We start from the raw sequence: 25,470 nt of genomic DNA on the forward strand, positions 1-25,470 counted from the left end.
AGAGCCCAACACAGGGTTCAATCTTACGACCCAGAGATCAGGACCTCAGCCAAAATCAAGAATCAGATGTTTAACCAATTAAGCCACCCAGGCACCCGGACATTTTAACAATATTATTTCTTCCAACCCATGATCATGACAGATCTTTCCATTTGTTTGTGTTGTCTTCAATTTTTCATCAGTGTTTCATGGTTCTCACAGTATAGGTCTTTCACCTCTTTGGTTCAATTTATTCCTAGGTATTGTATTCTTTTGGGTGTAATTGTAAATGAGATTGTTTTTCTTAATTTCTCTTTCTGCTACTCCACTATTATTATATAAAAATACCACAGATTTCTGTATATTAATTTTATATCCTACAACCTTACTGAATGTATTAGTTCTAAGAGCTTTCTGGTGGAGTCTTTAGAGTTTTCTATACATAAGACCATGTTATTTGCAAATAATTAGTTTTACTTCTTTCCCAATTTGGGTAAATTACCAATTTGCTTCTTCTTTACCAATTTATTTTCCCTGTCTGATTGCTATAGCTAAGACTTCCAGTACTGTGCTAAAATAAAAGACTGCAAGCCCTTCTTTAGTCAAGAGAGGAAAAATTCTATCCATCAAAATAACAGCAATATAAAAATTACAAAAGAAATCATTTCATTTTTCCTATTTCTTCCCAGGTTTTCAAAAAAAAGTTATTGAACAAAAGAACATTTCCAAACATTTTAAGTTTGTTTTTCTCTCAACCTTCACGCTTTCAGTTGACTTAAGCTCTCCTTTGCATTGCACTCAGAGGGAACACTGAGAAAAGAGGAAATGGTCCTCAGAGTCTATCACCTTCCAATATTTCCCTCCACCCAAGCAGACAACATTCTCATAAGCTCTCCTTTCTCCTCCCCCCATACATCCCTGTATTAAAACCTGGTAGAAAAGATCTACTATTATCTACTTTACTTTAACATGAAAATTATTCCAGATGGGTCCAAGATTTAATTGTGAAAATAAAACCATGGAAATATTAGACAAAATATAAAAGAATATTTTTATAACCTTCAGAAGGAAAAACTTTTCTAAACAGGACAAAAAAATTAAAGATAACAAAAGTCTCAATAAATTTTAGTACCTAAAAATTGAAAATTTGTTTGGCAAAACAAATTTTTTAAAAAGAAAAAAGCAAGTGTAGCTATATTAGTATCAGATAAAGTAAACTTCAGAGCAAGGTAAATTACCAGAGACAGAAGGAATATTACAAAGAAGACACAGCAACCCTACTGACATCCAAAGGATAATGAGGGAATACTATGAGCTATAGTATACACACATATAGTGTACTATATAGTATATAGTATATATATAGTATATAGTATACTATACACATAAATTTGATGATTTAATTGAAATGGACAAGTTCCTTGGAAATTACAAACTACCATAATGTACCCCATATTAAATACATCATTTTAATAGCTCCATAGTTTTAAAGAAACTCAATTTGTAATTTTAAAATTCCCCAAAAAAGAAGTCTTTAGGTCAAGATTATTTCATTGGAGAACTAAACTAAATATTTAAAGAATAATTAGCAGCATTTCTACACCATCTCTTCCAAAAAATAAAGAGGAGGGAACACTTCCCAACTCATATGAAAACACTTCTACCATGATACCAAAACCATACAAAGACTACAAAAAAAGAAAACCACATACCAGTCTTCCCTCATGAAAAGAGATGTAAAATGTTTAGCAAGATAATAGAAAATAGCATTTAGCAATTATAAAAAAAAAATTATATACCATGACCAAGTGGGGCTTATTCCAGGGATGCAAGGCTGGTTCAAAATCAATCCACATAATCTAGCATATTAACAGGCTAAGGAATTCACAAAAATAAAAATACTATTAGGACAAATAAATGAGCTTAAAGCTGTGGGATACAAAACCAATATACAAAACTCAATTGTATTTCTATAGACTTTCAAGGAACTATCTGAAAATAAAACAATTCCCCTTTTAATTGCATCAAAAGAAATACAATACTTAGAAATAAATTTAACAAAAGCAGTATACGACTTGTAGACTGATAACCACAAAACATTAAGAAAAAAATTAAAGGTGTAAATAAATATAAAGACATCCCATATTCATCAATTGAAATACTTAATACTGTTTAGATGGCATCCCCCTCAAACTGAACTACAGAATCAACAAAATCCCTATCAAAATCTGTGTAGAAAAGTTAACATAGCAGACCTGAGAATGTTATCTGAAAATCCTGCAGGCAGGGTTGAACCTTGGCTAGGATCTAAGAACTTGGATTTGGGGAGGGTTCCCACACCCCTAACCCATAAAAGTAGCTCGCTGTACTTTAATTGTGCAAACAATATGGCTTCTGGTGAACATGTGATTTCCTCCTGGGACTTTGGAATTTGGGTATGTACTAGACAGAGGGTGCCTGCACAGCCAGCCTCCAGCAAAAAATCCTTGGCACCGAGTAGCTAACTAGAGTCCCTCATAAACATCATTTCACACATGTCACAACATTATACCAGGAAAAGTTATGCTAAGTGAAAGAAGTCAGTCACAAAAGACCACATACCAAATGATTCCATTTATATTAAATGTCCAAAATAGGCAGATATATAGAGAAAGGAAGAAAATTGTGATTACCTAAGACCGGGTAAGTACAGGGTTAGGGGAGCAGGGGCATGATGGCTAAAGTGTATGAGGTTTCTTTTTTTGGTGATGAAAATGTTCTCAAGTTGATTATGGTAATAGTTCCATAACTCTGTGAATATTCTAAGAATCATTGAGTTGTACACTTCAACTAGGTGAATGACATAGTATTTGAATTACATTTCAATAAAGATGTTTTTAAAATAACTAGCTAATAAAAAGATATTGTTTCTTCGAATAATCCAATCAAGAAATGGGCAGAGGACATGAACAGACTTTTCTGCAAAGAAGACATCCAAATGGCCAACAGACACATGAAAAAGTGCTCCACATCACTCAGCATCAGGGAGATACAAATGAAAACCACAGTGAAATATCACCTCACACCAGTCAGAATGGCTAAAATTAACCTGTCAGGAAATGACAGGTGTTGGCGAGAATGTGGAGAAAGGGGAACCCTCCTACACTGTTCGTGGGAATGCAAGCTGGTACAGCCACTCTGGAAAACATATGGAGGTTCCTCAAAAAGTTAAAACCAGAGCTGCCCTATGACCCAGCAATCACACTACTGGGTATTTACCACAAAGATGTAGTAATCTGAAGGGACATATGCACCCCAATGTTTATAGCAGCAATGTCCACCATACCCAAACTATGGAAAGAACCTAGATGTCCATCAACAGATGAATGGATAAAGAAGATATGATATACATATATAATGGAATTTTTTTTAAAGATTTTATTTATTTATTTGACAGAGATCACAAGGAGGCAGAGAGGCAGGCCGGGAAAGAGGAGGAAGCAGGCTCCCCGCTGAGCAGAGAGCCCGATGCGGGGCTCGATCCCAGGACCCCGGGATCATGACCTGAGCCAAAGGCAGAGGCTTAACCCACTGAGCCACCCAGGTGCCCCTATATAATGGAATATTATGCAGCCATCAAAAAATGAATTCTTGCCATTTATAATGTGGATGGAACTAGAGGGTATTATGCTAAGCAAAATAAGTCAATCATAGAAAGATAACTATCATATGATCTTGCTGATATGTGGAATTTGAGATACAAGGCAGAGGGTAAGGGGAAGAGATGAAAAAATGAAGTGGCACAAAACCAGAGAGGGAGACAAACCATAAGAGACTCTTAACTTCAGGAAACATACTGAGGGTTACTGAAGTGGAGGAGGGTGGGAGGGCTGGGGTAGCTGGGTGATGGACATTGGGGAGGGTATGTGCTGTGGTGAACGCTGTGAATTGTGTAAGACTGATAAATCACAGACCTGTATCCCCGAAACAAGTAATACATTATATGTTAATTTTTTTTAAGTGCAGACATATAGTAGATGCTTCACTAGTAAAAAAAAAAAAAAGTGCGCAATTCAGTAGTTCTAAAAATATATATATTGGTTCTCTCAAAAAAAATTGTTTAAGAGTAGCAAGGAGAGACTCAGTGGAACTAGTTAGGAAGTTAGTGCAATAAGTCAGGCAGTTTGGACCAAGGTTATTCAACCTTCTTGACCATGGCCAAGCACATCTATATGGTTCTGAGCATGGCAATTCTTGAACCTAGTGCTATCCTCTGGCAGGATAAAAAAAAAAAAAAAAAACAGTAAAACACAGTCATTCTCCTCAAGCATTTGGACAGATAAAGCTCATAATGAAACAGAATGGATACTACTTTCCTTCAACCTATAAACAACTTTTTTGAAGGAAACGTATCAATAAATATAACACGCACAAAAGTGAGGTTTTTAGGGTGGGGAGCCCTTCTATGAAGGAGAAATCACCAATTCCCCTTTTAATTTGAGGAATGCCTTGGCAAAAGGGGCTTTCGTAAAGGGGTTATCCGCCTACAGTATGGAAGCACGTTTTCCAAGCAGTGGCGGCCTCCTAGTGGCCACATGGACTCATGACTGCCATTCACCCTCTTGATGGGAGATCAACAGGCATGGGTCTCAGCCTGACACCCCCACGGGGCAAGGACATGACCAAGCCGAAGACTAGGTCGGTGTGCATCCCATTTCCACGTCCCTAAAACCTGGGGGATACTTAACATAGTCGTGGGGTGGGGGGATGCCTACAAATACTATGATGGAACTTGAAAGGCTTCTGGCTTCCAGAGCCCCTTCCTTTCCTCCACAAGTTTTGGCTTAAAATGTTCATTCACTGACAAAGATAGAAGCCTAGAAGCAGATAAGAAATTCTTCTGCCAGGCACCTGGGTGGCTCAGTCTGTTAAGTATGTGCCTTGGGCACAGGTCAAGATCCCAGGGTCCTGGGTTTGAGCCCCACATGAGGCTCCCTGCTCAGCAGGGAACCTGCTTTACCCTCTCCTTCCACCCCTCCCCTGCTCATGCGAGCTCGCGCTCTCTAGCTCTCAAATAAATAACTAAATTAAAAAAAAAAAAAACTTGTCGCCGGTTAATACAGTATCTAATACCTTTCATCAGACATTCGAGGTAATTGTTGATTTGACGGGGTGGGGGGGGATGTGATTCATAGCCTAACTTCCTCTGCTACCTCTCCAGCTCTGACACAAAATACGTCTATGTACTTATACAAGGAAAGCAAAAGGCCTAGAAAATTAAGTTGTACCTCGAACTTAGCCAGACTGACACTAAACCCTCGGTTTTGTAAAGGGACGCCACGCAAGTAGTAGGAAACAGAACAAACAAAACACGCCACAAAACAAAACACGGATGACTGCCCCAAGAAGTGACTAACCGCCTCGGAAAAACTTTCCTCAGAGCAACTGCCTCAGGAAAAACCGTCTCCGCAGATGGCCGCCATCCGACCCCACCATTCTCCCCAGCAGGAGGAGCTAACGGATCAGCGCTTAGTTCAGTCAGACTAGAAACCACCAGATGGGGCCAAAAGATCAAAGTAAGTACCCAAAAGATCAAAGTAAGTACCCCTTAGCCATTTCTTTTTCTCCGGAAATTTGTCTTCGGACCCTAGAAGAAAGAAAAAGGGTATCACTCTGCGCACGCACATGTACATCCACCTCCAAAATGATGGAAGTGGGTAGTACCTCGTCTAGCCGGAACCACCCCCCCCCCGCAAACCCCCATCACCCCACTCCCCACCCCGTGATCCAGCCCCCCATTGATGAAATCCGGATTAAAATAGCACCCATTTCTGAAGGCCTAATAAGAATTAAATGAGAACACAGCAACGGGTACATTTTCAGGTGCCACTCCAGACCCACAGAATAAAAAACTCCGGGATGGAGCCCAGCTGTTTTCACAAGTTCTCCAGGTGGTTCTGAGGCACACTCAAGTGTGGGAAGTGTTGCTTTCAGGTGTAGACTGCCCACTGAAATATTAGATTCCAGGACTCCATGGCTTCTGAACTGTTTGCTGCCTGAAATTCCAAAAACTGTTATTTATTTGTTCCTTGAGCCCATTTGTTTGCTGAATATTGTGGCAGATACAATGACAGAGAAACTGCCCGCCAGTCTTTCCACGCAGGTGATCCAGGGATAGGAAAAGTTAATTAACTCTACCAGGCCAGATCTACTAAACGTCAGATGAATTATACAGACAAGAAGCAAATGTTCTAGGAAATCAGAGGAGGGAAATTTCCCAATTATAAGAGGGAGGAGCCTGACTAGAAATTGCCACTGCCAAGCCAAGCCCACCATTCACAAATAGCTATTAAGTCATTTTCTGCAACAAGGCAATAGAACAGACCTTAGCTGCCCAATTAAGTCTCTGCCTAAACAGAAACCCCAACATTATCTAAGAGTCCTCTTTTCTTTAACAGCTTCCCTCTGGAATTAAAAAAAAAAGAGAGAGAATATTTATAGCATTTTCAAGTCCTTTATTTTCTCCCTCCATTGCTTCAATCACTCATAGAAAAGGCCAGACAGATACGCACAATACAGACATAATATAAATACTTGACCGAAGTAATTATGCAGCACCACTGCCAGGATGTCCAGAATAGCTATCTAATTTTTCTCTTTAGCATGGTTGCATGAAGCTGCTCTAAATGACATTGTGTATTTTCATACTGGAAAATAATTCAGGAAAAAAAAAAGAATTGGAGCTCCCATTTGTATTGGTCCACAATAGATAATGTCTGTTAATCACTGGTATCACCGTACCTCTTCCAAATGGTCATGGTGTCATCCCATAAACTAAATTATGCAGCCTAATCTGGGCCCGGAAGATATTTAGTAAGACTAACAGGCAGACAGTGATTTCATGAAGGCTGATAGTTCAACACATTTAAATTTCATTTTGCCATTATTCATAACAATTACATTACAAAAACAGGTCCCATTTTTATTATCTTAATAGCTCTTTCAAACCAAATGTAAACTAAAAGCATATTTAAAGTATTGATTTGTACAATTATCCACAAGTTTGTATGGAAGAGATGTTCGGGTAGAATAAACAAAGTTAGAAAATGGATGATAATGGTTCAAAAAAAAACTATGTTTAACATGTTTATGTTTGCCTCTTAAAGGCTAATCTAAGTGCATAGTACTTCACACATATTCACACACTAACATGGCATATTCCTTTTGATTCTCTGAACATCCTTCTTCCCACCCATCTGTTCCCACCTCTCGTCAGTATAGGCTGGTCTGAGAATCTCAGCAGTTTACGAGAAAGAAGAGGCAGAGGATATACTGTAGCCTATGACTGAGCCTCCTCACGTTTTTGTTATTGGTTTCCCATCCAAATGCTGCTCTTGTTTGCTCCTGGTTAGCCTCCAGGATGACAGGATTGGGGCGCCATGGGACAGGGCTCTAATCATCCATAATAGTTCTCTTTTTGTCATTCAGGGTATTTGGTAAAACGTTTTCCAGGCCCAGAGCATAGTCATAGTTGTTCCCTTCTGGGCTGGGAGACATAGAGGCTTTTTGTTTTTTAATCTTAGGGATATAAATTCTTGTGCTTGGAGAATAAATGCATGTTTTCTTTCTTTGCTTCTTATTCTACAGACATGAGCCAGGTTTTTCTTTAATTGTCAAAAGTTCTTGACAGGGGCACCTGGGTGGCTCAGTGGTTAAGCCTCTGCCTTCGGCTCAGGTCATGATCTCAGGGTCCTGGGATCGAGCCCCGCATTGGGCTCTCTGCTCAGCAGGGAGCCTGCTTCCTCCTCTCTCTCTCCCCTGCCTCTCTGCGTACTTGTGATCTCTGTCTGTCAAATAAATAATTAAAATCTAAAAAAAAAAAAAAAGTTCTTGACAAAAAGGTAATATAGGAAAAACAAGTCTTGTGTAATATATTTTAGCTCATTGCCACCAACAAAGACCCCCTTCTTGACCTAAAGTTATTTTTTAATAAAAATTGTATATATATAAGTTATACAACGTGACGATTTGATATAGTCAGGCTCCTCTGAGACTTCTCAACTAGGCCGCAACCTTGGCATACAGAACTGCAACTTTGGGCACAAACAATATCATCCTTTTCCTACATTAAGAGACTTGAACAAACACTAACACTAGTTTCTATCAGCTCAAGGCCATGTCCCTAAAATGATGACCCCAGCCTCCTTAAAAGGTCTGCCTAAGAAAGTTCAACATTACCAGAAGAATTTACTGCTTGTTTCAGCCAAAACCTGATTATAGGCTCCTGACCTCCCTTTTCTTAGAACATTTACTTTAGAAAACCTATCATTGTAAATCCTTTCTCCGTTCCTTGAGATGTATCTTATACAACCCAGAAATGTTTTTCTCAAGGACCTGGGAGCCATCCCTTTGAAATATAATTATCAAGAAAGAAGGACCCCAGTCTCTTAATCTCCATGAAAGGGTAGGAGCCTAACTTTGATCAGTTTGCACACACAGTTGCCCTAAACACACTGATCACCCCTACCCAAACACACACACATACATACACACATTTAAAACCTCAGCAGTTTTTCCTTTAGCACATCCCAGCATTTAAAAAGCCTTCTGCTTCTTCTTTCAGTGGAGTTGAGCTCTGTTCATTGGAAGACTCTCTTCCTGGGCACCTGGGTGGTTCAGTCAGTTAAGCATCTGCCTTTTTCTCATGTCGTGATCCCAGGGTCCTGGGATTGAGCCCACACCAGGGGTCCCTGCTCTGCAGGTAGTCTGCTTCTACCTCTGCCCCTCTCCCTGCTCGTACTCTCAATCTCTCTCTCTCACACGCTCTCTCTCTCTTACTCACTCTCTCAAATAAATAAAATCCTTTGTTAAAAAAGGAAGACTCTCCTTACTGCAATTGAATAAAATCTGTCTTGCCACTTCTAAAAAATGTCTAGCTCTGTTTCTCTTTGATGCCATGAGCTAACAAGATCAAAATTGTACAGCACGGTTAAGACATGCAACCTCAGGGGTAACATGGGAAAGAAGAAATTGAAGTAGACCAAGAATACAAAACTATTATTTAGGGGATCATCCCAACTTATTTTTAATTCAGATGCTTTTATTGTCATGCATGAGGTTAAAGTGGAAATACGTAGAGAAAGGAGAAGCAGAAGACAAGTGTTAGGCACAGTGTGAGCTATTTTGTGATGGGCTAATGTTTCCAAACTGGGGCAAAATTAAAGGCATCTCAAAGTCTAATGGATAATCCTCTAAAGAATACAGTAGCCAGCAATCCAGCACTGGCCATATAATGATAAAGTATAAGTGGGACTTAGGTCCTTTCATAGCTTAAAAAAGTCTGTGCAAGGCTAGCCTTGTCCCAAGTAGATTGGCCTTTTTTTTCTGGGATAATTATGTCTCATGATGAAGACTATAGCTTGCTGGACCACTTAGACATCCAGAATCCTAAGAATGGAGCCCCCAACTTTGTGTTGTCACTGTTCTCTATAGAAACAGTGATGTCATGAAGTAGAAATTCTAGTACCAGCTGGCAGTGAAGGCTTTAGCAGGGTATGGAGGGTTGAGCAAAGAAGCAACATCTTGGGTCAGACTGGAAGGGTCATCACAGCATCCCAATTAACAAGAAGAAAATCATTCCAAGGTCCTACAAAATATCTTACTCTGATACTACAAAGGTAGGGGCATCTTCTGACTTCTTTTTGACTAGCTAAGGAGATATCTTGATAGTGAGGTGAAACTTGGTATTTTTGCTTTTATTCAGGATAACCAGATAGGTCTTTACCATTTTTTCTGTCTTTACTTAAATCCAAAGATCTCTTGCTGCATAACTCTGACTCTAGTGGGAAACCCAAATAGAAATAAGCTAAGATGGTAAAATTAGTACTGTCTTATTCATAAAGGCTTGTGGTAATTCTGTATGTGAAAAATACAGACCCCCACCAAACCAGTAACTAACAATGATTAGATTGTTTGAAAACAAGAAGATGATAGAGAAAGGAAGTCTCAAGGGACTTCCCCCTCCACAAAATGGAGAAAATGTGAAATAAATATGTGTACCCTCCCAGAGAGAACATAAAAGTGTTGTTGTACAGCAGACAGACGGATGTGCTTTTGACGTGAAGGGCTACTGAGTTTGCCAGAAGGCCACGCCTTTGCTGAGGTTGCTAGTTTCAGGCATTGTGACCCAACAAACTCCCTTGTCATATGCCAGGGTCAGAGACAGCAGGGATAAGCCTGGCCCATCAGTCTCGTCCAACAGCTGACGGGGGTGGCAGCCAGCTGCAGGTGCCCAAGAACTTGGCACTGCCCAGTTCCATCTAAAGGGGCACATCTCCCTTCTTGGTGGCACAGTTTCAAACAAAAGTCTAAAATAACTTCATTATTAAGGTAATGAGTTCGCAAACTTATTTTTTTTTTAAATTCTTTAGGATTTGGACTGAGGTTGTATCCAAATCATATGAGGGACCTCTATGACTCCTCTTCTTTTTTTCTAGGCTAGTTATCTCTAGCATTAAAAAAAAGAAAAGAAATGGGTATGAGAAGTCCTTTCCTAAAATTTTTTCAGGAAAATGTAGACATTGAAGGAAGAACCCAAGAAGATCTGTGGGAGAGGGGGAATGGCAAAGAGTAGAAATGTAGTACTATGTGAAAAGATGACCATCAGAGGATAGATGTTATCAAAATGTGGAGAGGGAGAGGGAGAGGGAGGGAAGGAAGGAGGGGAGGAGGAGGGAATCGGAGAGGGAGGGAGTGAGGAGAGGGGGGAAAAGAGAGGGAAGGAGGGGGAATGGAAGAAAAGAGAGAGGGAAAAGGAGGGAAGAAGGGAGGAAGAAAGGAGAGAGGGAGGGAGGGGGAATGAAAGAAGGGAAAGAGGTGGAAAGGAGGGAAGGGGGGCATGGAGGGGGGAAGAGAGGGAGCGGGGAATGGAAGAAGAGAGAGAGGGGAAAATGGAGGGAAGGAGGGGGAGAGAGAAGGGAGGAGAAGGAAAGGAGAGGAGGGAGGGAGGGGGAACGGAAGAAAGGGAGAGAGGGAGAGAGGGAACTAGAGGTTAAAAGGAGTGTCAATTTTGAAGGAAGTTGGGGGGAAGGAATCCAACAGCCCTCTAATAGCAAAAAGGTTTCTTTTGTTAAATTTTAAAATGAAATCAAATTGAAGCCCCAGAAACTGAAACAATTCTCCCGAGTTCTTAACTGTATCTTCCTGAACATAGATCTGAGGTCTTACATTGCAAAACCTTTGTCTATGACATCAGGGTTTGGCCTTCCCTCAGACATTTTTCTCTTGGTTATATTTATATCTATTGGATTTTCCCAACATTCAGAAACTTGTTCTATGTTGGAATCTTATATGTTGTTTTGATAAGAAGGGCTATTTATTCACTGTACTAGTATTGACCCTAGTCTCTTCCAATGGCCTTATATAATAAGTATTAGAGCAATTTACCCAATTTCACTTTCTTTAATGTAATAAGAAAGATTCTGGTTGAACTGGAGTTAACGAAGATTCAGTTAAAAAGGATGAGGTAAGCTTTATTCTTTGTGGTACCTGAGTGAGTAAACAAAAGTGGAGACAGATGAGATTTAGTGAGTATGGGTAGAAGTAAGTCATTAAATTTAATTCCCACAGTCTCTAGACCTTTTGGTTTGCTTCCCAACCTGCCATTTTTCCTGACTGGCTTTCTCACAAGTGATACTCCCATGATTCCAAATACTTGTTGTGAGGACTTTAAACTAACAGAGACTATGGATTGTGCTAAAAGATAATCAAGTTCAAACATTTCATAGTGTCCTTCCCCTTTTGCTCACCCCCACCAATCCCTAGCTGAAACTGAAACACAGAGATGGGTTTCAGGAAGCCCTTTGGAAATTCTTATCCAAACTCAGCCAGTCTCTAAAAATCATACATAACCATATATATATTCAGATCTCTTTCCTTTCTCTTTACAGATGTCTGATGATATTGACTGGTTACACAGCCGCAGGGGCGTGTGCAAGGTAGATCTCTACAGCCCAACAGGACAGCAAGATCAGGACCGGAAAGTGGTAAGATACAAAATTACCCCTACCGAGGAGTGGAAAGGATCCTCATGTGAGTATAGATATCCTGGAGCTCAGGATAGATTAATGGAGAGCAATACTGTGATGTCTCCAAGCAACCAAGCTCAAGGAGGTCTGTGGGAGGATCAGTGTGCTTTATACATCACACAAGGATGAATTAAGGGAGAGGCAGGACCGGATGTGATGTAGAGGACCTGGGGAGGGAGAGCTAGAGGGGAGCTTGGGGGGGGGGGGAGGAGTGGTGGTTACCTAGTTACCAGCCCTTATTACCTAACTAACCCTTCTGAAGTCACAATGTCACCTAGCTACCAGTAAGTTACACTAAAGTGGGACTCCCTCAGGAGGACAAAATACTTCATGCTCTGTTTCCAAAATTTTGAGTGATTTACATAGTACCTCACATTTTTTATCATGTTCAAGTGCCACTCATACCATGATTTACTTAATATGTATTTTTGCAATGGTTTTAAAATAAATTTAAAATTCAAATACATTTAAAAATTACCATCACCCTAAGTAGTATCGTCTGCAATACCACAGGTCTGACGTTTTAGGACATATTTTCCAAATAAACAACAACAAATGCACCTATTAAATACATCTATTTATGTACCACTGGAAATATTCTCTATCATCCGTAGTAAAAATACCACACTTTGGGAACACTATAGCAGAAAGGTCTCTAAACTGGGAGGCAGGGGAATCAACTTCTAATGAAAGTTCCACCTCTGAGTTTGTGTCAGTTGGGCAAGCCACCTCTCTTCTTAGGTTTCTCAATATATATGGGTATTATATTTTGGGCCTCTCTCTGACAGGTAGGTATTCTCATTAAGGAGATAAAGTAATGCTAAGATTCTGTCTGCCTTATAATAATCATATTAACATTTATTGAGTTCTTACTATGCACAGGCACTCTGCTAAAAGCTTTACATTCAGTATCTCAATCAGTCCTCACAACCCTTTAAGGTAGGTACTGCCATCTCCCAGAAAGAAATTACAGTCTTTAGAGTTTCTCTAAATTCACTCCTAATTTGATGCAGATATGCTTTGTTGACGTGTCCACCCTGAATGTGGAAGATAAAGATTGCAAGGTGGGTATTCTCTGCTCCCCTCACTTGGAATGGATGGGAAACCGCTGAGAAGGGTCATTAGAGACCGCATGAGGAGAGGGAAAGGTTGTGGCAGAGAACAGAAAGGTGGAGGAGCCTCAAGTGGAAAGCCACTGTTCTTGGAAGCCCAGGGTCTCTGGTTCAGAATTTATTGTCACTCTTGGTACCAAGTCTCATTTTAGAAGCCACTTAATTTGTTGGTAGGGCTAAAAGAAAGCATGGAACATTGCATATCAGAGAAGTGAAATTAAAAAAAAAAACAACAACAACCCTGTCCAAAAGTTTGATGATTAATGAGATACGGTTCCTGAGACTGACAGTTTTACAGTTTTGTGAATACCTTCAGTGGGGCTAGGGCAAGGGGAATAGTAATTTGTGGTGGGAACTCTATCATTCTTCAAAGACTAGCTAGGGGCACCTAGGTGGCTCAGTGAGTTAAGCCTCTGCCTTCAGCTTGGGTCATGATCTTGGGATCCTGGGATCAAGCCCCACGTTGGGCTCTCTGCTGAGCAGGGAGCCTGCTTCCTCCTCTCTCTCTCTCTGCCTGCCTCTCTGCATACTTGTAATCGCTGCCTGTCAAATATATAAATAAAATCTTAAAAAAAAAAAAAAAAGACTAGCCAGCATCACAGTCCTACCTCTCCTTCAGAAAGAAGAGCGATAATAGGGGACATAATACTCACACTTTGAAGTGGTAGCCTAGGAGGGTGGCCTAGAGAAATCTCAAAAACAAACTGTTCATAAAAATCTTACCCCTTAATTCCATAGGATGCTGCTGGTTCCAGTTCGGAAGGTGACTTGAACTTGGGAAACCTGGAAGAAAAAGAGATTATTGTGATCAAGGATACCGAGAAGCAAGACCAGTCTAAGGTATACTTAGCCTCTGACCTCACCCTTTCTAATTCTCAGAGCCCAGTGCTGAGTCTGAGGAGTCTGGTTCAGAGATGGTAAGATAACTAAGATAACAGGCCCATAGATTTGAACACTATGACATTCTAGAGAACACAGTCTGAAGCTGAGAGTCACGGTAAGTTCAATATCTGGGTATCTAACAATGACACTAATCACAGAGGCTCAGAATGCCCATTCCTGATTTCAGGGCCCTACTCCAAATATAATATAGCTATTCTTATCCTAATAAAGATACAGGCTTATAAGCAGGATCTTTTGCAATGTTCTTTGCTGGCTTGTAATAGACTTGTATACCCTGTGTTGCCTGGAGACCAAGAAGGAAGAATGACAATATGGAGCAGAGAGAATCCACAATGATGAAGAACTATAGTTGCCTCATTCCTACCCTGTTGTCTAAGAGATTACCTAGGTTGTTGGGTACCATAAAATTAGAACCAATTACACTTGCATGCCACTGTCACATACAGAATCCTTTTGTTTTTGTGTAAGTATTCTTAATTATATCTGTTAGGCTCCTGGTTTGGGGTAGGTATTAAAGCACATGAGAAGTCACCCCACAGTCCTACAAGCTTGGAGTAGCTGGTATTGGAACAGGATCTTTTGCTTTAGTGAAAAAGAGTCAAGCATTTCTTGTTCTGTCTTCCTGGGCTCATAATGAGAAACATCTCTGGCCCCAGACACATTTGGAATAATGAGAGTGGGCTCTAAGGAAGGAAAAGCCAGTTACCAAATACTCTCTAGTTTTGGGTTCAGTTGGGGGTGGTCAACTCCATTTTGGAGACTCAAGAAAGGGATAAATTATACCTGGTGTTTATTTTTAAAAGAGCAGTCCATATTTCCTGCACACAAGGCAGATATCCTTGATTGTATCAAGCCCATTCACAAAAATTTGACCTTCTCATGACCTCATGTTTCCAGGAATTCTATGAAAAGACAGGAGATGAAGCACTGGAAGGGTCAAAGAGGCCAATGACACTTAGTGCTGAGTAGAAGTTGTGTACAATACATCTACACATCTCCAGACAGGGGCACACACAGTCACAAACATACAAATCTATACAAAGTGACATGCACATCGATACATACATTTACATACATTAACAAAAAATAATTTATACAAGCAAAGACATATGCGTGTTTCACTACACGTGACATTGACAAACACACAAGTACTAATATAATAAACTTAGATACATTGACTTATTGATAAACAATGACTGACGTACATACACAGAGATACTCAGGTATACAGCGAGACACCTTGACATGCCCACATACGACACATGTAAACATCCATATATATACCCATGCACACCATGCACAAACATATACTCACACACCCATAGCCTTTGATCAAAACACACTAATCGTACAGACTCAGGTATAGGCATACACACTTACAAATATACTTCATGTTGATACACACACACAGAAACTTAAACAAAATGATAGAAAGTCACTAACTCTTGTTTGTATGCACTGATACACACACCGACAAAATGCAGTAACATCCCCACTCACATACTCACACACAAACTCAAATGCGGGGGTGGGGGCAATGCTGACACACATTCTCAAGCACGGACACAGCATATAAATATAACATAAGGGGCGCCTGGGTGGCTCAGTGGGTTATAGCCTCTGCCTTTGACTCAGGTCATGATCCCAGGATCCTGGGATCGAGCCCCGCATCAGGCTCTCTGCTCAGCAGGGAGCCTGCTTCCCCCTCTCTCTCTGCCTGCCTCTCTACTTGTGATCTCTGTCAAATAAATAAATAAAATCTTAAAAAATAATAATAAAAATTTAAAAATAAATATAACATAAATGACACCCAATTTATTGATAGATTACACAGTCATTATATAATCACCTATTTACACATGCAATTCATATTTTAACATACACATGTATTAATATATTATACATTAATGTTTATTAATGAATCTGTATGTTAATATGTGAATGCATGCTCTAATATATACAAATGCATTTATAGCTGCATGATACATGCTACTGAATTTCTATCATAAATATATGCACATTGTTTCCAATCAACCCTTGTTTATTTGTATATTCTCAGACACACTGACATACACCCTCTCATGGTTAAAACCGCACACACGTATGAAATGTATGCGCCAACATGTACATGTTGGCTTGTACAGTAGGCAATGAGTATTGATGTCAGCATATTATTACATATGCTTACACACACTCACACATGGACACTGACATACACATGTACACAGACACATTTTCACATTTCACAAGACAGACTGACACATTGACTTCTGTTGAGATATTTACACTTACAAATTGCTGTATTGATATTCACATGCACACAGTGGATACAAGGATACATTTTTGACACATTAAGATAAGAACACATATGCAGATGAAATTGACAAATATATTGATAACTCTTAAATATAGTTAAGTGCACAAATGCATATACTCTGAGATTTTGCTGCTGCCCCTTGTGTTTGAATGTGTATTAATGGTTATAATTGTATGTTCCTGTGCAAATTCTAAAGACCAAATCCCTAATCTGGGCAGTTTCAAAGATGTATCTTCTAAATAAAATAAGGAAAAGAAGTACCCTACCCAAACTCTTATGGATAGGTGTTCTTCTTTTTTTAGACGGAGGGATCTGTATGCCTTTTCAAACAAGCTCCCTCTGATCCCATAAGCGTCCTCAATTGGCTTCTCAATGACCTCCAGAAGTATGCTTTGGGTTTTCAACATGCACTGAGCCCCTCAGCCTCTAGCTGTAAACATAAAGTAGGAGACACAGAAGGCGAATATCACAAATTACCCTCTGGGAACTGCTACAGTGTCTATGCCGATCAACTGAACATGAATTATATGACCAATGGACCTCAATGCCTACATCTAGAAATGGCAGCTGCCAAAAACACCAACAATAACCAGAGCCCTTCCACTCCTCCAGCCAAATCTCCTAGCACTCAGAGGGCAGTGATTTCCCCTGATGGTGAATGTTCTATGGATGACCTTTCCTTCTATGTCAACCGATTATCTTCTCTGGTAATCCAGATGGCCCGTAAGGAGATCAAGGAGAAGTTGGAAGGTGGAAGCAAATGCCTCCACCATTCTCTCTACCCATCCCCTGGGGACAAAGGGAAAAACAGCCCCCGCAGTGCTGTGAGCAAGATTGCTTCTGAAATGGCCCATGATGCTGTAGAATTGACCTCGGCAGAAATGCGGGGCACTGGGGAGGAGGGCAGGGAAGGTGGCCGGAAAACCTTTCTGTATGGTGAATTATCCAACAAGAACAAGGTTGGGGACAAACAGATGTGCCAAAGAGATAGTAAAGAATTTGCAGATTCTATCAGCAAAGGGCTCATGGTTTATGCCAATCAGGTGGCATCTGACATGATGGTCTCTGTTATGAAGACCTTGAAAGTACATAGTTCTGGGAAGCCAATTCCAGCCTGTGTGGTCTTGAAGAGGGTGCTGTTAAAACACACCAAAGAAATTGTGTCTGATTTGATTGACTCCTGCATGAAGAACCTGCATAACATCACAGGGGTCCTGATGACCGACTCAGACTTTGTCTCCGCTGTCAAGAGGAATCTGTTCAACCATGGAAAACAAAATGCTGCAGATATCATGGAGGCTATGCTGAAGCGTCTGGTCAGTGCTCTTCTTGGCGAGAAGAAGGAGACTAAAACTCAGAGTCTGTCATATGCATCCTTGAAAGCTGGGTCCCAAGATCCCAAATGCAAGAACCAAAGTCTTGAATTCTCAGCCATGAAAGCCGAGATGAAGGGAAAGGACAAAGGCAAAATGAAACCAGAGCAGTGCAAGTCGCTGACCAGCGCCGAGAAAGTCAGTGAACACATCCTCAAGGAGAGCCTGACCATGTGGAACCAAAAACAAGGAAACCAAGGCAAGATGCCTAGCAAAGTATGCACCAATAAAGAGGAAAAAAGAGAGAAGATCAGTCCTTCCACGGATTCACTGGCAAAAGACTTGATTGTGTCTGCCCTTATGTTGATCCAATACCATCTGACCCAGCAGGCCAAAGGCAAAGACGCATTTGAAGAAGAGTGTCCTGGTTCTGCCACGGGCTATATGACTCAGAGTGCCCAATACGAAAAGTCTGGAAGTGGCCAAAGTGCAAAGGCACTTTCAATGAAACATCTAGAATCTCGTGGAACTCCAGGACCATCTACCTCCCTGAAGGAAAATCAACAGCTGGACTCTCAGAAGCTGGATATGTCAAACATCGTTTTAATGCTGATTCAGAAGCTGCTTAATGAGAGCCCCTTCAACTGTGATGATCTATGTGAAGGTGAGAACAAGCGTTCTGAGCCCAGGACAAACAAAGCAGCTTCCGTGTCCAAGAGGCCTGACAGAGGGGAAGAACAATGCCAGGAAAATCAAGAACTTGACTTTATCAGTGGGATGAAGCAAGTGAACCGCCAGTTTATAGATCAACTGGTAGAATCCGTGATGAAGTTGTGCCTTATCATGGCTAAGTATAGTAATAATGGGGCAGCCCTTGCTGAGCTGGAAGAACAAGCAGCCTTGGCAAACAACTCCAATTACCAGCCTGGTGGCTCCAGATGTAGTCATGATGCTGCGATGTCACAGAACCATCAAGACTCTCCTGGGCCTGAAGTTATAGTTAATAATCAGTGCTCAACAAGCAGCTTGCAGAAGCAGCTCCAGGCTGTCCTGCAGTGGATTGCAGCCTCCCAGTTTAACGTGCCCATGCTCTACTTCATGGGAGATGATGATGGACAACTGGAGAAGGTAAGCAATGCAACAGGTGCAAGAAAAGAGGGTTGGGATGGGCAGGGAGAGGGAGACAGCATTGTACTTAAAGCCCGAGAGTAGTCTGATTTTTTCACAAGCCGCCTCTTTACTGTGCACTTCACAAACTGCTTGCACTTCATAAAAAGAAAAAGTGGTGAACCATTAACTGAGTGGGGCTCTGGATACCTCAAGGTCTGTGCATTTCCAAGAGGAGGAGTGAGGTTAGCTCACTGAATCGGTGATCCTTTCAACAAACTATTCGGTAACACATCAGGGAGCAGTGTTTAAGTTTTACGTTTTGAGTTTGAAGGCCCTCAGGATTGGAGAGAGGGGAAAAAAAAGAAAAAAAGGGAGCTCCTCCCCAAAGACATGCGTCCTACAAGTGCCCCAAGAGTACCTTGCCTCCTTAAACTTTTTGTCCTAGGCACCTCACTAGCTTTGCCCTAGTCCTGGCCTTGCCTTCCAGTTTCACAAAGGTCAGCATTCATGCACATACAAGTTCTCTCTTCTCACCTCCCTCTTTCTCTCTCTCTCTCACACACACACACCACAACCGTGTTCTCTACATCAGATAGAGTTAAGAGAAATAAAATACTGAACCAGATTATTTTTAGTTCAGGACCAGGGGATTGTCGTTATTTCCCACCTCATACTTTTTTAGGGAAGCTGGGGAATGGCAACCCCTAACCTTGAGCTAGCAATTATCACAGACTAACTGAACAATCTAACATGTCTGAGAAGTATTTGGTGAACACATTTGATTCCAGAGTTTTTCTAAAGCTCAAAAAGTCCAGTGGCATTTGGAACTGTGTCCTTAGAGAAGGGACAAGGGGAAAGAAAAGCCAGGTCAGGAGCGTGAAGTCCTGGATCTGTGTCGGGCTTTACTCTAATCCTAGAAGCCTGGGTAGGAAGATGACAGGGGAGGGCCCACTTGATCCAACTGGGTCCCTTCTCCAAAAGCATCACGTGACTCAAAGCTACCTCTGGCTCTCTCCATAGCTTCCTGAAGTTTCAGCTAAGGCAGCAGAGAAGGGGTACAGTGTAGGGGATCTTCTTCAAGAGGTCATGAAGTTCGCCAAGGAGCGACAACTGGACGAAGCCGTGGGAAACATGGCTAGGAAACAACTGCTAGACTGGCTGCTCACTAATCTGTGAGCTAACAACTCCTTTGACTCCCCTCCATTTACTCCCCCTAGCAGCATTCCATCCCAGCCTGAATGCCCCCACCCATCAGGCCAGTGAACTGCATACCACACGACTGTATTTCCTAATACATCTGAACAGTTGGACTGTGCAAATACAGGGGGTCCAAAAGCTGGGCAAGAACACGAATTAAAAAAATTTAAAAAAGAGTTGTTTTCTTGATTAGATGTATTGGCAGCAAGGGAGGAGAATGGGTTGAATTCCAAGGACTGTGTCCTTGGACTTGTGTCCAGATCTCACCCTGGGTTCTTTTCTGAGCACCCAAGACACAGGCATATATGTCCCAAGTTCCTAAGTAATCTGGTTTGTACAGATGATCTCAGCTGACAAACTCTTTAGAGTTTTGCCACCTGTGGCCTCCCTGTTTCTCTCAGAATTGCCTGCCTAACTTGATACTTCCCCTTCTAATCCCAAGGATGTAGCCTTCTTGGTTTTTATTAAGAGCCTGAAGGTAGGCCATCTTACACGAAATCTAGCTGAAGTAAGTAAGTATATTACCCATTACCCAGGCAACGGCGGGGGACATTGCTCTAGCTTGCCTCACACACACCCTCACTGTTCACTGCACATGGATAAATACTACCCAGAACCACAATTGGATCTGAACCTCTTATGTGTGAATAAAGCTTTCTGAGAAGTCATTTACTTCAACTGATGAGATTTCCTTGTCTTCCCTCAGTCTGAGAGAAAATTCTTCTGAGAAGAAAGCTAGAGGATGGTAAATTCACAGTCACCCTATGTGAATCCCAGTGTGTCTTTTTTTTTTTTTTAAAGATCTTATTTATTTATTTGACAGAAATCACAAGTAGGCAGAGAGGCAGGCAGAGAGAGAGAGGAGGAAGCAGGCTCCCTGCTGAGCAAAAAGCCTGATGCGGGGCTCGATCCCAGGACCCTGGGATCATGACCTGAGCCGAAGGCAGAGGCTTTAATCCACTGAGCCACCCAGGCACCCCCCCCCCAATGTCTCTTTTTTAAAAAAAGATTTTATTTACTTATTTGACAGACAGAGGTCACAAATAGGCAGAGGGGCAGGCAGAGAGGAGGAAGCAGGCCCCCAGCTGAGCAGAGAGCCCAGTGCAGGGCTCAATCCCAGGACCCCAGGACCACAACCCAAAGGCAGGGGCCTTAAACCACTGAGCCACCCAGGCGCCTCCCAATGCCTCTTTTGAGACCAGCACTAAATCCTTAGATTTGAGCATGCCCCTCAGAAGTCAATCATAGTGCTAGAATTTATTGCAAACAAGGTCAAAACAATGGTTTCAGGGATACCTGGATGGCTCAGGTTAAGCTGCCTTCGGCTCAGGTCATGATCCCAGGATCTGAGATGGAGTCTCTCATCGGGCTCCTTGCTCAGCGGGGAGCCTGCTTCTCTCTCCACCTCTGCCTGCCACTCTGCCGGCTTGTGCACGAGCTCGGTCTCTCTCTCTCTCTCTCTCTCTCTGACAAAATCTTCATTAAAAAATTTTAAAAAACGGTTTCAGAGATGTGGTCCTCTGTCAGCTAGTTTGCTGTGGCATACACTGGTACCTTTGAGGTGTCATGGCTTCATAGGACCAAACAGAGCATGTGAGATCCTTCTGGATTCAAAAGTCAAAGCTTTTGCCTCTTACTAGTCACATGGCTTTACAAGAGTCACTGAGACCCAGCCTGTTTCCTTACTATGGAAGGGAGGATGCTTTATACGGGATATCTTGTTATAAATGTAGCTACCTGAAGGAAGCTGTACCCTGCAAAGCCCATCCTGACATAGTTTAAAGTATTCTTGATATGCTTCCAAACTGAAAGCAGGATTGTCTGAGTATGGGACCGAGAGAAGTACTTTTGGGGGGGGAGGTAAGCGGCACAGAGGCAAACCTTACCCACTTCTCCACAATGCCTGGACCGGCCAGAAGTAAAGGCAGGCCTCTTCAGAGCAGGACTTTCAGAACTCCCCAACCTGGATAAAAGCTAATCAAACCTTTTCCAGTCACAGCCACACCATGAAAATCTTTGGAGTTGAGCTACCACAGATCCTTTCCTTACTCCTTGAAGAAAATCCTTAATAAACAAATCCTGGGACCAGGGCTGGATTTCTGATGACTCAATCCTCCCTGAGCACAGCTGGGTCCCATAGTAGTTTACTTCCTTGATTAACTTGGCTCTTGACTTCCTCCTGATTTTTATTATGAGACGGCCTTGGGGATTTCTTGGAACGTGGAAATAGAAGCAAAGGAAGTTATATGTTCTGCTAAATGAGGGGAGTTGGGGCAAAACTGTCTCTAAGGGCCCCTCCAGTTCTGACATTTGAGGATTCTAAGAAAGTGTTTCTCTTGCATAATTTCTCAAGGAAACTTGTGTGGATGAGGTAAGATTAGGGTGAGGAAACTTGATTTTTGCCAGAGCTGACAGACTCCAGCAGAGAAAGGAATGCTTTGGACCACAAAGGGCTCTGACAAGGGTCTGGAGGAGCTCAACAGTCCTTGGGGTTTATTCCTGGAGGGCAAGGCCCTGGCCTTTCACCTCTCTAAATGAAGTGACCCCAGGCACCCTATTGGCAATGTGGCCATGCTCAATGGCAGCAGTTGAAGATAGACAAGGACTTTGCCTGAGCGGAGAACCCCACGTGTAGTAGAAAAGGGATGATAGGAGCAGAGAGGGAGGGAATACATGAGTGTCTCCTGGCGGGTGACGAATTGGCTTGAAATATCTGACAGTTGTGGTGTCTCTGAACACCAGGCCTCCATTTCAAAAGGAAGTTGTGAGCAAAACTCATCTGAGAGGTTACCGGAGGGCCAAGACTAGGCTGAGGTGAGGTGAGATGGACACTCACCTCAGGAACAAAATTTAAGGGGGAACCAAAAACTCAGTAATCAAAATAAGTGTTTTAATGCAGTATCTATAAAAAAAAATCCCTGAAATTAATGCCCCCCAAATCCATGCTGAACAAAATATCAAAAATTGCAATATTTTGTTACACCTGGGTGGCTCAGTCCAGTGTCTGCCTTTGGCTCAGGTCATGATTGCAGGGTCCTGGGATCGAGCCCCACATCGGGCTCCTTCCTCAGTGGAGAGCCTGCTTCTCCCTCTGCCCTCTGCTCCTCCCCCTGCCACCATTCTGTCTCTCTCTCCCTCTCTCTCTCTCTCTCTCTAAAACTTTCAAACAAAATCTTTTTAAAAATAAATAAAATAATACAGAAAATCAGTAACAACTGCTGTGCCAAACCATAATGGAGCATGAGATAAAAGGAAAAATTGACAAGACTTATTTTATGGGAGTAACATTTTCTGGGAGATTTCCAAGGCAATAGAGAATATGTTGCCCCCAAAACCTGTATCAGTACCAAAAAAAAAAAAAAAAAAAAGCAGCAGTGAATTAAGTGCCTGCCTAAAAAACCTAGGAAGAGAACAAATAAGAAGTCCAACATGTTTGGGAAAGAGGAAATAAAATTTGTATCAAGGGGAACAAAGCAAACTTTCACTTAAACTTTAAAAAATTCATTTTTTTTAATTGGAGAGGCAGACAAACTCTAAGAGACTGTCAACTTGGGGAAACACACGGAAGGTTGCTAGAGGGGAGGTGGGTGGGGGATGGGAGTACTGCATGATGGCCCTTGATGTAATGAACACTGGGTGTTATATGCAACTGATGAATCCCTAAACTCTGCCTCTGAAAGTAATAATATGCTATACATTAATTGAATTTAAATAAAAATTTTTTAAAATATTTAAAAATTCAGGGATGAGGAGAGGGGAGTTGCAGGGTTTTCTCTCTTGCTTAACCTAAGAGTACATTGTTGTCAACCAAAGCTCATATGAGATTAATCTGGTTAAAAACAGGAACCACATAAGATTTTCCCTATTAAAATTCCACTTTAAAACAGTTCTATAATGAAAGAAGAAAAATAACTACAAAGTAGGAATATAGGAGAGGCAGAAATAAAAATGCCACTTTTGCACAAGATATATTTATTCATCCACGAAAAGCAAATCCTGAAACACCAGAGGTACTGAAGGAGTTTTGCAAAGGTATAGAAGATACTTGTAAGCTGTGGGAATTTGCCATCAACTAAAACAATTCCAGCTGCTTTCTCCCCAGTGACTCTGAGATATGTAAAAAAAAATCCAGCAGTTCCCCTGCACTCAAGTCTCTGTGGTATCAGACCATGAAAAAAGTGTAAAAGAACCTATCAAATTTCTATATCCCAGAGCCACCCAGCCAAAAAGAGAAGAGTCTAATTACCATAGTGACAATACTATTAAACCTTTGGGTATTAAGGAAGGCAAAAAACGGCATTAACAGAGCACTTACATTACTACTGCTTTACTAGACATTACTAGTGCTTTAATTCTTTCAAAAGCCTCAGTGAGACGGTTTGTTATTAGATGTTTTTACAGATAAGTAGGGGCTCAGGCTTCAAGGCCTCTTTCTAGGCCCTAAGTGGGAGAGTTGGGATTCAAATCCAGGTTTGCCTCGGGTCAAACACTATGTTCTTTCCATTCTATCACACTGCCATCCTAGTAATTCAGAGTCCATGTTTACTAAAAAACAAACTATAAAACATGAATGAAAGGGATGTCTGGGTGGCTCAGGCAGTTAAGGATTTACCTTTGGCTCAGGTCATGATACCAGCGTCCTGGGTCCAAGCCCTCCATCTGGCTTCCCCCTCAGAGAGCCTGCTTCTCCCTCTGCTTGTTTCTCTTTCTCTCTCTCTCTCTCTCTGACAAATGAATAAATCATAAGAAAACACATGGATGAGAAAAATTAAAGGAGAAAAGATGAATAGGAAAATAGACCATGCTCCTGGCTAGTAAAACTAAATAAAACATCACTTTTTTTTTAAGTGTGTATTTTTTTTAATAGGCAAAACACTTCTATTGGGTCAACATTTAAAATATACAAAAGCATATTTATTTTAATTAACATATACTGTATTATTTGCTTCTGGGGTGCAGGTCTGTGAATCATCAGGCTTACACATTTCACAGCACTCACCATAGCATATACCCTCCCCAGTGTCCATCACCCAGCCACCCTATGCCTCCCACCAACCCCCAGCAACCCTCAATTTGTTTCCTGAGATTGAGTGTCTTACGGTTTGTCTCCCTTTCCGGTCCCAACCTGTTCTATTTTTCCCTCCCTTCCCCCCATGACCTCCTGCCCTGCCTCTCAAATTCCTCATATCAGAGAGATCATAAGATAATTGTCTTTCTCCAATTGACTTATTTTGCTCAGTGTAATACCCTCTAGTTCTATCCACATCATTGCAAACGGCAAGATTTCAGGGGGTTTTGATGGCTGCATAATATTCCATTGTGTATATATATAACACAGCTTCTTTATCCATTCATCTGTTGATGGATGTCTAGGTTCTTTCCATAGTTTGGCTATTGTGGACATTGCTGCTATAAACATTTGGATGCACATGCCCCTTCAGATCACTACGTTTGTATCTTTAGGGTAAATGCCC

The 25,470-nt window shown here is 41.4% G+C and overlaps 1 protein-coding gene across 2 annotated transcripts; it reads left to right on the top strand.

The window, feature by feature from the left end:
* The first annotated feature begins 9,494 nt into the window (after positions 1-9,494).
* Positions 9,495-20,164, top strand: AKAP4 (A-kinase anchoring protein 4). Of its 2 annotated transcripts, none has more exons than XM_082716809.1 (6): positions 9,495-9,635; positions 11,907-12,002; positions 13,058-13,108; positions 13,895-13,996; positions 16,679-18,817; positions 19,820-20,164. In XM_082716809.1, the coding sequence occupies exons 2-6, from the start codon at positions 11,907-11,909 to the stop codon at positions 19,973-19,975; spliced, it is 2,544 nt and encodes an 847-aa protein (XP_082572935.1). In that variant the 5' UTR covers positions 9,495-9,635; the 3' UTR covers positions 19,976-20,164. The 2 variants fall into 2 exon arrangements, with proteins under 2 accessions (XP_082572935.1, XP_082572934.1); XM_082716808.1 differs by lacking the exon at positions 9,495-9,635 and adding an exon at positions 10,214-10,347.
* Positions 20,165-25,470: the final 5,306 nt, after the last annotated feature.

Source organism: Mustela nivalis, assembly GCF_964662115.1.
Source record: "Mustela nivalis genome assembly, chromosome: X".
Lineage (NCBI taxonomy): Eukaryota > Metazoa > Chordata > Mammalia > Carnivora > Mustelidae > Mustela > Mustela nivalis.

Excerpts from the sequence above, each read along its gene's own strand:
- AKAP4 (XM_082716809.1), top strand. The coding sequence starts at position 11,907 with ATGTCTGATGATATTGACTGGTTACACAGCCGCAGGGGCGTGTGCAAG. Across the intron at positions 12,003-13,057 it reads AAGATCAGGACCGGAAAGTG|ATATGCTTTGTTGACGTGTC; the intron begins GTAAGATACAAA and ends AATTTGATGCAG. Across the intron at positions 13,109-13,894 it reads TGGAAGATAAAGATTGCAAG|GATGCTGCTGGTTCCAGTTC; the intron begins GTGGGTATTCTC and ends TTAATTCCATAG.